Source organism: Athene cunicularia, assembly GCF_003259725.1.
Source record: "Athene cunicularia isolate RWA chromosome 15 unlocalized genomic scaffold, athCun1 chr15_part1, whole genome shotgun sequence".
Classification (NCBI taxonomy): Eukaryota; Metazoa; Chordata; class Aves; order Strigiformes; family Strigidae; genus Athene; species Athene cunicularia.
This window is the reverse complement of record NW_020799121.1, coordinates 2,064,262-2,080,956: the sequence shown is the minus strand read 5'-3', so window position 1 is coordinate 2,080,956 and position 16,695 is coordinate 2,064,262. Positions and strand designations below refer to the sequence as shown.

At 44.9% G+C, this 16,695-nt stretch overlaps 1 protein-coding gene across 2 annotated transcripts in view; it reads left to right on the top strand.

The window, feature by feature from the left end:
- RNFT2 (ring finger protein, transmembrane 2) overlaps positions 1 to 16,695 on the top strand; it is a 39,068-nt gene that overhangs the window by 12,333 nt on the left and 10,040 nt on the right. For both annotated transcript variants that reach the window (XR_003399502.1, XM_026859426.1), the window contains exons 6-8: positions 8,859 to 9,008; positions 13,696 to 13,761; positions 14,806 to 14,907. Coding sequence is in view for 1 of the 2 variants with exons in the window: in XM_026859426.1 (XP_026715227.1) it covers positions 8,859 to 9,008; positions 13,696 to 13,761; positions 14,806 to 14,907 (318 nt within the window). In the remaining variant the exon portion in view is untranslated. The remainder of the gene's footprint in view (positions 1 to 8,858; positions 9,009 to 13,695; positions 13,762 to 14,805; positions 14,908 to 16,695) is intronic.

The window sequence follows — 16,695 nt, the reverse complement described above, 5'->3', positions numbered from 1 at the left end:
CCATCAGTCTTACTTCAGTCCCTGGGAAAGTTATGGAACAAAGCCTTCTGGGGGTTGTTACAAGTCAAATGAAGGACGTGACTGGGAAAAGCCAGCAGGGATTTACCAAGGGCAAATTGTACTTGACAAACATGGTCACCTTCTACAACAAAGCAGATGTTGGGGCGAGCAGTGGGCGCCGTCTGCCTGGATTTCTCCAAGGCTTTCGATACGGTTCCCCACAGCCTCCTCCTGAAGAGTCTGATGTGTTACAGCCCATACAAGGGGTCTGTGGGTGGGTGGGGAACTGGCTGACAGGCCCCACCCAGAGGGTGCTGGAAATGGCTCCTTGTCAAACAGGCAACCTGTCACAAGTGGGGTCCCCCAGGGATCGATATCGGGCCCAGCGCTGTTCAGTATCTTCATAAGCGATCTGGGTGATGGATCGAGTGTGCCCTGATGGCGTTTGCTGACGATGCCAAGCTGAGTGGGGAAGGGGACGCTGTGGAGGGGAGAGCCACCCTGCAGGAAGAGCTGGATAGGCTGGAAGAGGGGGCTAACAAGAACTTTGTGAAGCTCAGCAAAGCCAAGTGTAAGGTCTTGCCCCTGGGAAAACTTAATCCAGGAGTGCAGCAGAGGCTGGGATCCACCTGGCTGGGGAGAAGCTGTGGAAAGGGACCTGGGGGTCCTTGTGGACAACAAGCTCAAGATGAGCGAGCAGTGAGCTGCAGCAGCAAGGAAAGCCAGCGGGGTGCTGGGCTGCATCACCAAGGGCATCCCCAGCAGAGGTAAAGAGTCATTATCCCACTGCACTCGGCGCTTGACAGGCCACACCTGGAAAAGTGTGTTCAGTTTTGGTCCCTGCTGTACAAAAACTGTGGCCAGGCTGGAGAGGGCCCAGAGAAGGGCCACAAAGATCATCAAGGGACGGGGAAGCCTTCCCTGTGAGGAAAGGCTGAGAGAATTGGGTTTGTTCAGCCTTGAGAAGGGAAGGCTTAGGGCAGACCTTACTACCATGTTCCAGTATTTAAAGTGTGGCTACAAAGAAGATGGACACTCCCTTTTTACAAGGAGTCACATGGAAAAGACAAGGGGTAATGGGTACAAGTTACTTCTGGGGAGATTCCGGTTGGACACAAGAGGAAGATTTTTCTCAAGGAGAACAATCAGCCACTGGAATAATCTCCCCAGGGAAGTGGTGGATTCCCCAACATTGGACACTTTCAAGATTCAGCTGGGCAGGGTGCTGGGCCATCTTGTCTAGGACATGTTTTTGCCAAGATATGTTGGACCAGACGATCCTTGAGGTCCCTTCCAGCCTGGTAGTCTATGATAATCCCTGATTTTTCTGTGTTCCAAACCAGCCTGGAAAACTGAGGTGCCAAGAGAAGCTGTGAGACTACAATCAGGCTGTAAGGCAGGGAAAGAAGAGCTTGTGAGTAGGAGAGAAAAGCAGAAAAAGGAAGGTAACTCCAACATCAGACTCCAGTCTCGCGCCTCTGCAGTCAGGGGGAGTTTGTGGGAAAGGTCGTACCTGTGGCTAAAGACGTCCCTTCCTCCCCTATCAGCTGCGATGGGCACATCAAGCTGAGTACAAGTTTTAATAGCAGCTGGGCTCATAATTTGTTTGGAAGGGGGGTTTGGCTCCCACCCTGCATGCTGAAGGCTCTCCATTAAAAAAGGCAAATAAGATCATTTAGTTCAATATAAAATGAATTAAAGTAAATTAAACTGCAGGAGCCATGTGGCCTGCAGAGGCCTCCATTGTTGTACACACATAAATGGCAGCTTTTCATTTTCACTGCTAAGGAATGACAGCTTGAGGGGGGTGGAATTAAAAATAAGGAAATAAATAATAAGACGCAGTTGCCAAAGATTTCGTCTGGGAAATCCCAGGTGCTTGCAAGTCTCCCATCCCCTCCTCATGCTGTTGTCAGCAATCGAAGCTGGTGTCCTGGAGAAGGGAGTGAAGCATGGCAGGGGAGAAAGAAAACCAAACCAGAAGAACTGTAAGAAACTGGTATCCCAGATGCTTTTATATATATATATCCCTATCTCTGTAGGGGAGGAAGATACCAAACACATGTTTTGTTCCAGTGGTCTTAATGGCTGGTATATAAGAAAGGCCCTAAGTAAAAATTTTCTTTACATGCTCAATACAGATGTGCAGCCAAGTTACAAAGGGCTGTGTTTCCAGAAAATTCCAAAATTCAAAATACTAAAAATTCAAAAGGAAATCACTAACATTTATTTGTTGAAAACATAGCATGAAATTACTACTGAATAAATACTTTTCAGTTTTGTTTGAAAGCTGGGTTTAGATGCTGCAAATAAGGTTTTTTGCTGCAAGACTGGCATTACTCATGAAGTTTTTTCTGTATGCTGTTTAGATGGTGTCAGTGGCAAGTGTACAAATATTAGTCCACACTAACACTGTGAACTCCTCACTGCATGTTGGAAAATATTTTTTTGGTGATTTTTTTCAATTGATTGGGTCTTTTGGTGCTTTTTTTTTTCTTTAAAGTACCATCTCATCAAATCTGGTTGCAAAAAACCTGGCCTGTAGGTAACAGCCATTCTTTACATAGTTTTGCATTTGGACTTTTTCAGGTGCGTACCATGTTTCCTAGCATAGATGATTGCAGCTCTGCCATGTAAACTGGCATGTTAAGCAGTTCTTATTCCTTCTGAAGCTGCACCTTGGACATGAAAGAAACATGAGGATGTGTTTTGCACAAAGTAGTATGATTTAGATCATTCACCTGAAGCAAACTGTTGAAAGGCAGTGTATTACAGTGTCAGCTGATCTGTGATAACTGTATTCTGTGAGTCTAGAGCTAGTAAGACTTCATTTTGAGTAGCCCCAGTGCTCTTCCATGTTCTAATGGAGCACAAGCATATCCACAGTTACTTTGGTTATCATACCACCACTTGTTTCTGTCTTTGTGCACAGCCATGTGTCATTAAACAGTTATTGTAAGGAAAATGAGCACTTACCTTACAATGATTAGAACTGTTCTGCAGCTTACATCCATCTTGTCTCAGAGCTCAACTGCATGGGGTACCATGGGCCAAAATCCTGGTGCTGGGATACCATAGTCCAAAATCCAGGTGCCCAGTCTTTCTCACTGGGCAGATTGAACCTTTCTCCATCACAGGACTAGTTGCACAGATGTCTTGCATGTGCAGTTTTATGCTTCTTGAGAAACACGCTCTTCTTGCACTAGGTATTCATGTAGAACAACTTGTGATGCAAAACAGAGTCCATTCTTCTGCACTGGGGGAAAGAGGGCAAGTTGGAGCAGTTTGCTCCTGCCAAAGCATTTTCTCTAGGCCACAGCCTCACCCAGAAGATGGAGAGAGAGGTGACAGAGGGAAGTTATGTTAATTTTGATGTGATGGCAACAGGCCTTCTAATGTCTCTGCAGTCTCTCTTTCATCAGATATTTATCAATCATTTAACATAAAGTTTTTTCATCCAGAGAAAAACAAGGTCTCTTGGACTATTTTGAGTCCTCTAGATGCTGATCAAAAAATATGAAAGCATTAAAACAAGCACTAGGATCGGGCACTTAGATGATGTGTTACAAAAACTGTAAGATAAAGATCTTCCTGTTCCTTTTCTGGGCTCTCTTGTACTGCATGATATGCAAGTTAATCCTAGTCATCTCTGGTAGTGAGGCTAAAGTGGTGTTTCCAGATAGGTGATAGCCTATCCCCTCATTACGCTCTCCTTCATGATCTTGGATGCTGTTTGGGGGAACTTACTCAGAAATAGATTCACTCTTCTTGGACAACAATCTGAGCTTTGATCCTCTAGAGCCACAGGAACTAGGTGATGGTTCTGCAAAGACTTTTCCCTATTGCACCCTGGGACAGATGTTGTGTCCCAGAATCAGAAGTGTGGGATTTGTTACTTATGAAAGAAAAAGACTAACTAAACCGTAAGACCTAGGTACTGAGGACACTGAGGGACTGGGCACTAGGTACTGAGGTACTGGGACTCTTTTCTGTCCCTATCCCTAACACACTTTGAAAGTCACTGCTATTAAACTTTTTAGAGGAATCATTGCTTTCCAAAGGAGTCAGTGCCTTCCAAGTTTAACTTTCTGGTTTAAGATATCCAAGATGTGACTTTGAGAAGTGCTATGCATTAACTAAAAATCTAATTTTCCCCTCTAGTTCCACCTTTGAATTAGTCCTTATTAGTCTTGCATGGATTTTCACCAGCATCCTCTGTGCCACAGTCCTGTTTACTGCTCCTACCCAACACTTACTTATATTGGCAATATGACCTGAAATCTCAGCAGAGCTTGCTCTCCTCTGATCCAAATTGCCAGCAGGTCTCAAAAGTTTTTTCTCACATCTTCCTGTTTCAGAATATGTCCTAATGCTGCTGGCAACAGAACAAGTGAGACTTGGAACTTCCCTTGAGTGCTAATCACAACTTACAGTTGCCTCATTGCAACTTCTCTCACTTCTCTTACATTGCATTTTAATTCCACTGTGTAAAACCTTAGCATGCCTTTCTGTTTCCTTCTGTGGAAGCACACATGCACACTTACACAAAGCCTTATGTCAAAAGAGACTACAGAGTCAATGCTCTGTTAGGCTATGTGGGAATTAGCATTGCTTCTGCAGCTGTAATTTGCCCCCTTTGGTGTGTATATATTGTGATTCAATTTTTAATTATGTGATTCCTTGTTATTTTTCTCTAAGACTTCTTCCATCACCGGTGTATACTGTGCCCTACAGATGAAGCAAGGTGCAGTATTGAAAGAAGCTGTTGTAGAAACTGGAAAGTGCATAGAGAACAAAGAGACCATTGGAAGAAGAATAATGTTCTGCAAGTTAAAGTTGAATGCTACACTTGAGAATTAAATTCCATCCTTTACTTTGCCAAGTAATTCCTATGTGGTTCTAGAAAATTCATGTACAGCTGCAAACTGAAGTCAATGGTTCAGATTTTAATGGTAATATGATCTATAAAATAAAGTGCTTTGTAAAAAGTCTAATCCCAGACATCTCAGCTTGGACACCAAAACAACTTTACCTTAACTGTAGTCTTCCCACATCTCAAGTTTTCACTTATAAAATGCAGAGAATAGCTGTCCCTTCTGGCAGCCAGCAATGTGAAAATAGGGTTGTTTTTTTTAAAAAAATCTTTTACTGAAGTGGTGATGTCATAAAGAGACTGAAGAAATTTTAGTAATTTGCTACTCTGAGCAGAGCTCAAATAGCATGAAGTGATAGGATGGAGATCTGCCATCAAGTAATGAGGATATAGCAAAATACTAAAAAGTTACATGTTTAATGAGTACCACTCACCCTCTGTGAATAGTTTGTGTTCACATCATGACAGACTGTATAATACTGCATGTACAGAAGGGATATTGCATTTGTATGAAAATCCTGAATTCTGTTCTTTCAAAATAAGTGCTTGATTGAAAGTAAAAAAATGGTCTTTCTGTGTGTTGAAGGAGGTGGAGGAAAATTGAGGGTTATACATGAGTCATTCACTTTGTTTTTAACAAAGCATTCTGGAAAAAGAAAGGAATCAAAATTTCATCATGTGGTATCACAGGGCTCATCAGCAGAGTTGCTATAATTAGATCCACAGCTCAGTCCTTTACCACTTGTGCTAATGAAGTGTTTGATAACAGTAGTAGTGAACTGTCAGCTTTTACAGTAACTGACCCTATGGAGGAAGCAGGGGAAGCAGCGTACTTCTTACTTTTTAGTCAGGCTTAACTTCAGCCTGTTGCAAGGGCTTGAGAGCACAGCAGAGCTTCTTTTCTGGTGTCTGACTCACCCCTAACCAGGAGCTGCAGTTGCAGGTAATATCCTACTAAATCTTGGCAGTCCAGCAAGGTAGATAGGCTTGCTCTGGAGGGCTGGCTCCTGCACAGTCCAGTCATGCACTGGGGCTAGCTCACAGGATCACCAGAACTAGCTTTTGCTGATCTTAGACAGCTGTTCAGTCTCTATAGAGCATATTCAAGAGAAGATTCCCAGATTTATATGGGTTTTTATGAAAGAGGAAAAGCCACTTCACAGAGGCAGGCCTTGCCTTATTTTAAGTTGTTGTTCCAAGTCATGCACAGGAGAAATAATTGTATTTGTGCTTAATATGACTCACAGTTCTTCCTAATCTTGATGAGAAATAGCTGAAATACTTTAGCTGAAGTTTTCAAATAAAATACAGCTTGAGACAAAGATTTGGCTTTGAAAACTTCAGCCTAGATAGCCAAGATATAATAAAGCTAGAAAGCAGAAGACAGAATGATATATTGAGTGCTCTTACAAGTGATGGGTACTGTCTGCATTAAGTTACTCCTATCAGAAGGTCAAATTTTGCTGCTGAAATTTTAGGGAACAGCGCTTGTTTTCTAAGGGTTTTTCTGGCTCAGAAGGAAGACCCCACTTCTGCTGCAGCTCTTTGTAGAATTACTTCTGATTTTCTAGGCACTTTTCCTAGTTCAAAAAAAAGGCTGGTGTGTTGAATTGAGAAGCCTGACAAGACTTAACATTTCTGTAAGCATTTACTGTAGCACTAATTCTCTTCTGAATGATGCTCAGCTAGCTGTCCTTGTATTCCTTCCTTCTAGCCATAATCACTCTAAGCTTATTAACAGGCCTCTCTTAAATGGTCAAGTGGGTGGTATTAATGGGCTGGATGGAGAGGTGCATCCATTTAAAACTTAGCTTCACTCTCGTGAGGGTGTTGACAAGTATCTAGCTGCTTAGAAATCCCAATACCCTGCAGTTACCACTGAAAACTGGAGGTTTGCATTAGATAGAGGAATTGTGAAAGCTTTGTAAAAGGTGGAGATTGTGGTTAGAAAATTAAAATTTGTTACTTGCTGCGTGTTCATTTTAGAGCCACACTCTGCCACTTCCAATTCTGCAGCCTGTCTGGACCCATCTTGGCTTACGTCTTGGGCTCTAGTGTTCTAGTGCCTCAAAAGCTACTCTTGTAGAATTTCAGCTGATGCCCCAAATGCTGGATCCAGAAGTTCCATCTGATGCAATGAGAAAGTAAGCAGTGACCTGTCCCAGCCCAGCCTGCTAGGGAGGCGAGGCTAAATAAAAGAAGATGAGTGTGAGTCTGGTGGGAGGAACAAGTCAGAGAAAGCAAACAGTTTGCTGCTTTTAGCTTGCTGGTAGCTTTCATCAGAGCCGGCTGAGGAGAGGGAGGCGGAGAACTGCCTGTGTGAAGGGAAGGAAGTGACAGCGTAGTCATTAACAGGCTGTGACCCTCTGTCACAGGGGCTCCTGAAATAAACGATGATTGTATTGAAGCACGAGGCTGGATAGAGACCTCTGTGCTAATTTAATAAATTGCTTGCATTTAGGACCCCAGATTGTTGCTGTTACATTTTTGCTATGTGATGCCACCTGGGATTAACAAGGAGGAGGGGATGGGGGGAGAAGAAGAAAACAGCCCAGGTCCGTTAGCAACCGCTGGTGTGACCTCACTCCTTGTCCCAGGGGGCATATGAGATCATGAGAATGCCAGAGCTCTCTGAAGGATTCGATTTGTTCGGTACAGCAGGATGGCCTGCCGAGTGATCTCATCTCTGAGACCCTAGGGAAGGGCGCGAGCTGCTGCTAGACTCGTGGACTGCAGAAGACTTAATCCTTGCTCCAAATCTCACCAATTAACGATTGACCTGTGACGACATCACTGATGACAAAGCTAACTGGGACAACACAGCAAAATTCCAGGGGAATTTCCCCTTCTCCATGATCTTATCAAACAAAAGAATTTTGACATGTCAAAACAAAATCTTTCAGTCCAAATAATGTCACTGCAGATTAAGCTTAGTTCTGGGCTCACAGCTTGCGCTGACCTAGTGCCCTGTGACCAGTTCTCCCTTTTGAACTGTGTGGGACAGAACATAAACAGGTCCTCGTTAAGACTGGGGGGCCCTAAATAGATAGCCTTATTTAGCCAGCTTCAGGTGCTTTAAAATAGAAATTCTGTGGTAAGAAAAATCTGTTTCAGTTGTTGCACCTCATGGTTGTAGTAAACCAGGAGGGAGTTTATGTTACCTTGCAGGTGTCCTTCAGGGAAGGAAAGCTTTCTAATTGGAGAAAACACCAGAATGGCAAGGACAGCTTTGATGAAGGTTTACAAAGGATATTGCCAATTCTTTGTATCTCTTTTGAGAGAGAAGTGTTTCAACCATCATGCTTCCCCCCTCCCCACCTTTTCTGCTCTAAGGTCCTCAGGAAGGTTTGGTATCTTTTGAGTGTAAAATGCCTTGAGGGTTTTCTTTTTCAGCGCCAGCCTTTTTATCTGTTTACTGTACAAGAGCCAACACACCTGAGTGGAAGGGGAAGGATGCTGGCAAATAGATAATTAATTTGACTCTTTGGAATTATGTAGAAAGTTGTCAAAAACCCCCATATCACCTTACATTTAATCCCTGTACCTTCAGAAGATGTATAAAATCAAAGAGGCCTACCTTGCATTCCTTTTCTCTTTAGTAATAGTATCTAAAATTTACGTCATACTAGTGCCTGTAAGTCTTAATCTCTGCTGCTAGTGTTCTGTGGCATTGTCCAGATATGCAGTAAGGTGTATATCCGTATCCTGCTCCAAAAGTTCAAGATTCAAAATCATAGAATAGCTGGATAAGTGACAGAGCAAGAGGAATGCTTGAAACAATGAAGTGATGGTTATCCTTTCTAGGCACCGAGTTAATGGCTGCAAAGAAAGCTGCACCTCAGGAATACGGGTCTTTGCACCGTTTAACAGTCCACAGGTGGACAGTGAACACAAGTCTTGTAAGCTTCAAGCCCTGCACCTGTTAAGTGCTCTTATTTTGACTTCCTGACAGTAATCATGTATCACTTCTTTGGTTGTTTTACAGGGAAAGTTTTATCTGGTTATTGAGGAGCTGAGCCAGCTGTTTCGCTCCCTTGTCCCCATCCAACTATGGTATAAATACATCATGGGAGATGATCCATCCAGCAGCTACTTCCTAGGTGGGATCCTGATCATCCTGTATAGCCTCTGCAAGGTGAGTACCACCTCATTAATAACCTCTCTGGGAGCTGTAGCAAGAGCAGAGAAAGAAGCACAGCTGAAGGGAACAAATACACCTTTTGATCGTTGCTATCGCTACCCAGGAAGGGAAGCTGCAGCAGCTGGGGGCACCATGTGCTTTTGTTGCCAAAGGCATTTTGCTTCACCAGCATGTGGGCGTTGGTGAGCTAGAGAAAGATCTGTAACTGCTCATGTAGTGTTGCATCAGGCTTATGAAGTCATTGCTGCTTTCTAATATCTTTCTGTAAAGGCTAGAGGAGAAAGGGAGTGGAGTCTTGGGGGACCAGAACTGGAAGAGATGTTGGTTGTCTCTAGGCTTCTAGATGTAAAGCTGAAAGGAAGGTTGCAGACAGTTAAATGTTTCTCTCTAAGCCTTCCTCTGTCTTTCAAGGCAGGTTAGGTACTCTGTCACTCACAGTACTGAATGCAGCAGGGAGAGAGAGGGTCATCCGAGTCCTGCCTAGGTAAAACAGGTAGTTCCAACCCCATTCTAGGTCCTAGTCTAGCTGATACAGGTCCAGGATCTCAGTGATGGACAAGAGTAATTAATGTTTCATCAAAAATAAGAATGGTCAGAGCGCAAAGTCTGCCTGTACTATTGTAAATGGATAGGTATGACTTATTTAGAAGAGTCCCAAGTCTGAGGTCTAGAAATAGTTGTATTTCTAATTGCATGTTGAACCCTGCCTAGAGGCAGAGCCCTAGCTAAAGCAAACAATGATATACCTGTGTTATCCAACCCTCTGAGAAAGGCCAAGTGAGTCAGGCTTGCTGCAGCCCTGATACTTGTCTCTGCCTAGGAGAAAGGGGCTATGGCTTTGCAAAAGCAGACTGAAGAACAGAGAAGAAAAGAATATATCCAACCTGAAAACAGCTCAAAGGGGCTAATGGATTGCTGAGCAATACTAAATAATGCTATAGCTCTGTGTGAGCTGTGGCTGCAGTTGCAGCTATATGCTGTGTAGAATGAGGCAATGCAACCCCTGCTGCCAAGGAATGTACCGGTTTTGTAAGCACAACAGGCAGAGGAGGTCATGGGAAGTGAAGTGACTTGATCACAGCAGGTTTGTGATCAAGCCAGAAACGGAGCAACCAGTGCTAGAATAGAAGGCACATGAGACCGGTGTCATGCCCTGCACAGCCATCCATTCTTTCAGCTCTTTGTTTCCTGCTCTTCACTCCGTGCTGTGGGAGAGGGTTGTTGCCCCTTCCAGAGGTGTCACGGCCTGGATCTGCTCTAGACAGCAGTGTCCAAGCCTTCCACACCCTTCTGACTTGGCAGGTATACAGATCACAATTTCAGGGACAGATTTCAAGTGATTTTTCTGGTGTCCCTTCTTGCAAAAGTTGCTCAACACCTGGAAAAGGGATGCTTGCCTGCAGCTCTACATGCCATTTCTTACATCTGGAGAAGTCCTCATATCATGAAGAAGCAATGGGGGCCATCTGCTCCTTGGATGAAGGGTAACCAAGCACAAAAACACAACTGGAAGAGCAAGAGCCTCACCAGCCAGGGCCCAGCCCTTGCAGCACCCAGACAGGGCAAGCAGCACAGGTCTGGAGGTGATAGCCAGGTTCAAAGAGTCCAGATCTTCAGGTGGGGATGCAGGTCCAAGACAAAGCCAGAACATCAATCCACAGAACAGGATCAGTCTGGTGAAGGCAGCCAGAGTCAGACACAGCCCAGCAATTGCAGGGCACAGCCATAGTCATGAGACAGGCTCAAGGTGAGGGTGGGAACTCACTCCATGCACTGGGGTGTGCAGATCAGTGGAGTCTGTAGTGAGGCACAGGCATGGCTGTGACTGAACTGGAACCCAATACTTGCATAGCACAGCTCAGACATGAACTGAGGCCTCCAGAGCTGAGCTAATATATTGCTCTTGGGCCCATGGGCAGGGACTGTGGGTGGAGACTCCCGCTGAGGCTCCTTGGGGCCATGAAGGCCTATTCATGCACTCAGGGCCCTGACACATGGCAGACAGTTCTTTCTGGGTTACCTTGATGTTTCTGTACTATGAAGCCTTTATAGGTAGTGATGTCATGATCTAGATTGGAAAAGCAACCTAATTTTGAAAAGGTCTGCTGATCTGTTATTTAGAAGGTCCATGAGGAGAGGACAGCTATTTACCAGCCTTGACTATAACTTAGGACCAGGACTGTGGGGCACACTTTTGTGAAGGTGCCTTGGCTACAGCCTGTGCCTTTGCTGTGCATATTTCTTCCTTTAATGCATCCAGTTCATCAGAGATGTAAATGGAGGGATAGGCCAGCTGAAGGGTGATAGGTCCAGGAACATGTCCCAGGTCATTGTGTGGCAACTACTTAGTACCACGGATGTGTCCAGGTTAGGATTAGACCTCTGCACTCCAGAGACTTTTCATGGAAGTGTAAGAAAAGTGGGAGCACACTCTTCCAATACAGATCGTGAAATACTAGGTACGTGCATCCCATTTACAATCACAAGAGTTGCAGGTCTAATTCCTTGCCTGAGACACTGAAAATATACCCAAAGGAGTCCACATTAGCAAAGCCACAAACCACATTAGAAAAACCACAGAAGCCAATTTGGCACTCAGACCTTCTGTGCTCCTGGCAAAAATCCAGGGCTCAGCTAGGGCTGCATCCCCTTCCCTACACAAAGGGCAGGCTCGACTTTCAGAAGGTTGTATGTAGTGCAGCTGATAGGAGCTGTCTTGGTGTCTCTGTCTGGACTGTGTAAACATGAACCTCTGATTTTGGTGAAAAAATCCCAGATGTGCATCAGTAAGGGCATCCAGGTCTTTATTTTTCCCCTGTCCTGAACAGAAGCATCCACTGTCTGTGAACCCAATTGTTGCAATCATACTGCTGGAGAGATGACTGATGCAACATAGGCTTCAGTGCATGGGTGATAAATGGATGTTAAACTACTGAAACATGAATCTTTTGGGGGTACAGGAAGCTGCAGAGGAAAAAAAAACCTGAAGGGGGAAATGGACTGAGAGGAGACATCAGAGCCAGGGCAAAGTCATTAGAAATAATGCTATAGTCAAAGCAACCAGAAAAAGCTGTGAATTGGACTGTGAAAAAGAACTGATCACTATCCTTGTTAGAAGATTAAAAAGTCTGTAGTAGTCGGCAGCCTCAAGTGCTGGTTGCTGACTGGAAGCATTACTGGAAGGACCCTGGGAGCCTTTTACGTGCTGACTGGAAGCATTACGGGTGCCTTCATTTGATTCCACCTCTACTGCATGATGATCTCATTGGCATTCCCTGCAGTGAGCCCACTTAATCATGCTAACCAAAAAAAAATAGAAAGCCAACTCCGGGCATTCTGGTGTCTTTGTACTGCTAGTCCGCTACAGCTCTGCATATTCTGCATCACATCTGCCCCTGCCCTCCTAGCTGCTCACTCACTCAGACACGGGGTAGAAATAGGAAGGTCCTGTTATGTCATCTGGCCCTTCTCCCAGCTAATGCAGGGCTGTTCTTTGCACAATCATTTCTTCATACCTTGTGTAGTTTACAGTGTCTTTTTCTCTGTGTTCTGCCGGCAGATAGGGAAGATGAAGCTGGCATACTGGATTAGGTTTTCAAGTTGCTTTCCCTCCTATTACTAGTACCCTGACTTCACTTTAAGAACACTGACTGTCTCCTCTCTTGCTCGGCCCCTTGATATTTGTAGGCAGTTTATCATCTTTTCCCCCCACTTTTGTACTGCTCAGCCAAGCTGTAAATATTTATGTCTTTTAGTCTCTTTTCAGAAATCATTTTCTGCAGGCTCATTTTCTGCTCTTCTCTGAACTGCTTTTAGTCTTTAATGAGGAGCCCAGAATGAGTGCTGCTCTCCAGATGCAGTTACATCATGTTTGCTGGGCAATGGAGGGAGGGGGGAAGAGAAGGACCTGGCGTTGCCCCTGCTGTTGGCCATCTTTGGGTGTCTGAAAAGTACCAAGGTGCTGGAAACTTGCTGCCTTCCTGGCATTTGAAGTTTCTCACATTTTAGGTGGATGGGAGCAACTCAGCCTCAGTCCTGCTTCTCATTCTTCAGGCCATTCTTCTCTTGGTAGCATTTAATCACTGCACTCCGCTAAATCACTCTCCACAGCAGGACAGGCAATTCCCACTCCTTTCATAATGTCATCTGGGCCCTGAAGTGTCAAGCAGTGTGGCAGAACCACACAGCCCTGGAAATCCCCTTTTTCCCCAGAGGCTGAGGAAAGCTGTTTTCTGCCTCTTCCATGTGAAAAGACTGCCCTTCCTTCCCTCTTTCTGAAGCGAGCCACAGTGTTTTCTAGCCTTACTTCTGGGCTTTTCAGACACTCCGTTCTCAGGGTGGGAATGGGTCCGTTTTAGCCCTTTCCTACTTAGTGTGGCTGGGCAATTTACCCTCATGCAACCCCCTGATGTCTGCTTCTCTTTCTGTCCTGTAAAGACCCTGATTTGCAGTCCATTGTTACCAGAGCTTTTTTGGCTACCCTTCTCCACTGTCAATTCACATTTATTACGTACTTGATGATCACCATGAAATCTTTTTGGCACCATTGATACTTAGGATCTTTGTACCCTCTGAGTATCCATTTGGACACACTGTTTCCTGATTTTCTGGGCTGTATGCACACACACGCACACACACACCTTTTGTGAAAAGTACCTAAACCAGAATGTCTTTATTGCAGTCTTTTGACATCTGTGGTCGTGTGGGAAGCGTCCGGAAGGCACTGAAGGTCCTTTGCACCCCACAGGTGAGTAGTCATACCTATTAGAGCAGTTTCATAGGTGGAACCTTGTTACTGTTGAATGATGGAGTTCAAAATTGCTCAATGTATCATGATCATAGAATAAAATAATTTGTTGCCTCATGACTGGATAAGCTGGTATCTCTTGTCAGGGATGTTAGGAACCTTTTGTGCTATCTGCCCCGTCCCAGCTGTGGTAAGAAATTGTTGCTAGTCTGGCCTGTTTTGTCTGATTGGAAACCTTGTGTCATATGGATTAATCCACTGAGGCCAAAACTGCAAGAAGGTGGCAAAACTTTGGTGCAGAGTGTGAGAAAGACTTTAAATAGAAGTATGTAGTGCTTGATGTGCAGTGACATTAAGAGATCCTACAGTGCCCAGAAATTATCCCAGACATTGCATTATACAGTGCTGATATTTAGATCTGTTGCACTGAAATACTGTGACTTATATTTTAAAATGGTAAAATCAAAGACTGTAAAGGAAAGGAACATAATATCATAGAAGTTTGTTAGAGCTTGCCTTGCTTATTCTGCAGGCTTGGGCTGGTCATTTTTCCTCAGCATGTTTCCATTTCCCCTATCACTGTTACAATAGGAGAAGCAACATTTACCTTCCACATATTTAAAAAGAAAAGTGGGAAGCCTGTGGGTGCTGCTGCTGTTATTCTTTCTTCTATTGTCTAGCTTGCTAATAATGATACCTCCCACTATCTAAACACCTCTGCAAATGATGCTGAATTAATCCTTTCAGCTCCCTGTTGAGCTCATTAAATTTCATTATCATTGCTCCACAAGTGGAGGCACTAAAGATGGAGTCAGCTCGAGGGGAAAACAAAACAGAGAACACAGAGGTCCAGACTCCCTCTGTTCTGTGTGCTGGTGCCCAAATCTCCCTTCCCCATACACAGCGACATAACACCAGTGTCCTTCCCAGGCCATACAGGGAATCTGCCTGTGAAAAACAGTGTCTTATGTATATGCTTAGCCACACACCGGATGATCTTCAAACCCTTTGATGTTGGGATTTTTTTCCACCTCTCTCTAACAGACCTATGGAGTTCGTGCTACCAGCCAGCAGTGCAGTGAGGCAGGTGACATCTGTGCCATTTGCCAAGCAGAATTCAGGGAACCTTTGATCCTTATGTGCCAGGTAAGACCCCAAGCTTCCCACGTCAGGCTCCTCCATTGGCATTCATTCGCTTAACGTCTGCAGCTTGGGAGGGGCATGGTTAGCCTAAGTACTTCTGAAATCATTTGCTGGGTCTTGATCTAGGTCCTAGTGAATATTTATTGCCCTCTTTCAGATAGCCAGTGATTCATGGTAGCTGAACCACTCTTTAGGGGCCAATCATAGCTACTGAGATGGAAAAGACCAGCCTTGTAGATCAGGGACTGCCAGTTGGCAGTCCAGATCTTGGATCCAGAATGCAAGACATTTTAATCTGACCCTTGGGAGACTGGCTGGTCAACAGGCCAACCAAATGTCAAGCAAGTGCTGTGAGTGGGGCAGCGATCCAGAATGGGCCCGATAGGGTGCTGCAAGGCTGGTGCAGCACCGTGTAATCGCGGTCCGGCTCCTGAACACCTGGCCAGGAGTGAAAGTCATTCTGCATAGCAAAGTTGGTCACCACTGCCAGTAACGGAGAATTATCCTGCTTCTCATTTGGTAAACACTGGCAAAACCTAGAGCTTAAGAACAGCGTGCTCTGAGCAACGCAAGAGCCCTAATCTGGTGCGGGTAAAACCCTTCGAACACAGCACGCTACCATGGGTTCTGTTAATGTCTCAGAGGCCAGCTGAAGTCATTGCCTCCTGGCCAGACTGGTGATGCTTCCCCAAGATCTTCTTCTCCGTTGCTTGTAACTCAGACAAGCTCTGTCTGTTGAGATGGAAATTCTGCCTCCTGGAGGCTGTCTCTGGCTGATGTGTGGGTGTGTGCAGGAAAACTGTAGGCAGAGTGATTCAGCCATTTCTGGGAATGGACTTGGTGGGATATATGATCTCTTGTGATACCAAAATAAAGCTCAAGAGTCTTTTTCTGAAGAGCTTTAACATTGCCGTGCTTTGTCACAGGGTTATCAAACTAAAGCAAGTAGATCCCCTGAGCATCAAATGTGCTATTCCTGTGAATGCTGTGCAGCTGTTATCAAGCTGCAAGCCCCAGAGAAGCTGTCTTTGTATGTGCTTATCAGAGTCAAGATTTTGATGAGTAACATTTCTGCTGACTCTGCATGTTGAGGAGGTCTTGGCTTCTTACAGCTTCCAATACTCCCTCTTGCCCTGTTCCTGCTCTTCCAGGTTGGGGTAGGTGAGGCTGTGTGCTGGAGAGCCATCCCTCCTGATCCCTGTACCAAAGCGTGCAAGTTTTAATCATTGCTGAGATCAGGGACCACGTGGCCGTTGCCCCTCCCCAACCCGCGCCGGTCGGGCTGGAAGTTAGACACAGACCCCGGCTAAAATAACAAGAAATTTAATACAACACAGTGATAGAACAATCTGAACAACAACAGTATCAATGGTAACAACAATAAACAGCAATAACAGTGAACAAGACAAACAATATACAGAGAAATACCGCTAGCTGGTCTACGGAAAGCAAAATTCCCTCCCGAACCCACCAAGGAGCAAGGAAGAGGTTTCCGCCCCTGGACCTGACATCAGCATGGTATGAATAACCCGGCTGGAGATCCCTTCCCCCTCTCTCTCTTCTGGGGAAAAATTTACTCTATCCTGGCTGAACCAGGACACCAAGGCAGGCTGGAGGGAGAATCCTGTTGAGGCTCAGTGTAGGGGTGAAAGGAGAGGACCAGGGGTGAAAACTGACATTTATAGAGGAGAAACTGGGATTACAAAGCTCCTGACTAGGACTGGGTGGTGTGAACGGAAAAAAACAAATGCAACAGGGAGTCGGGGAAAGAAATGAGGTTGTTCGGGCTAA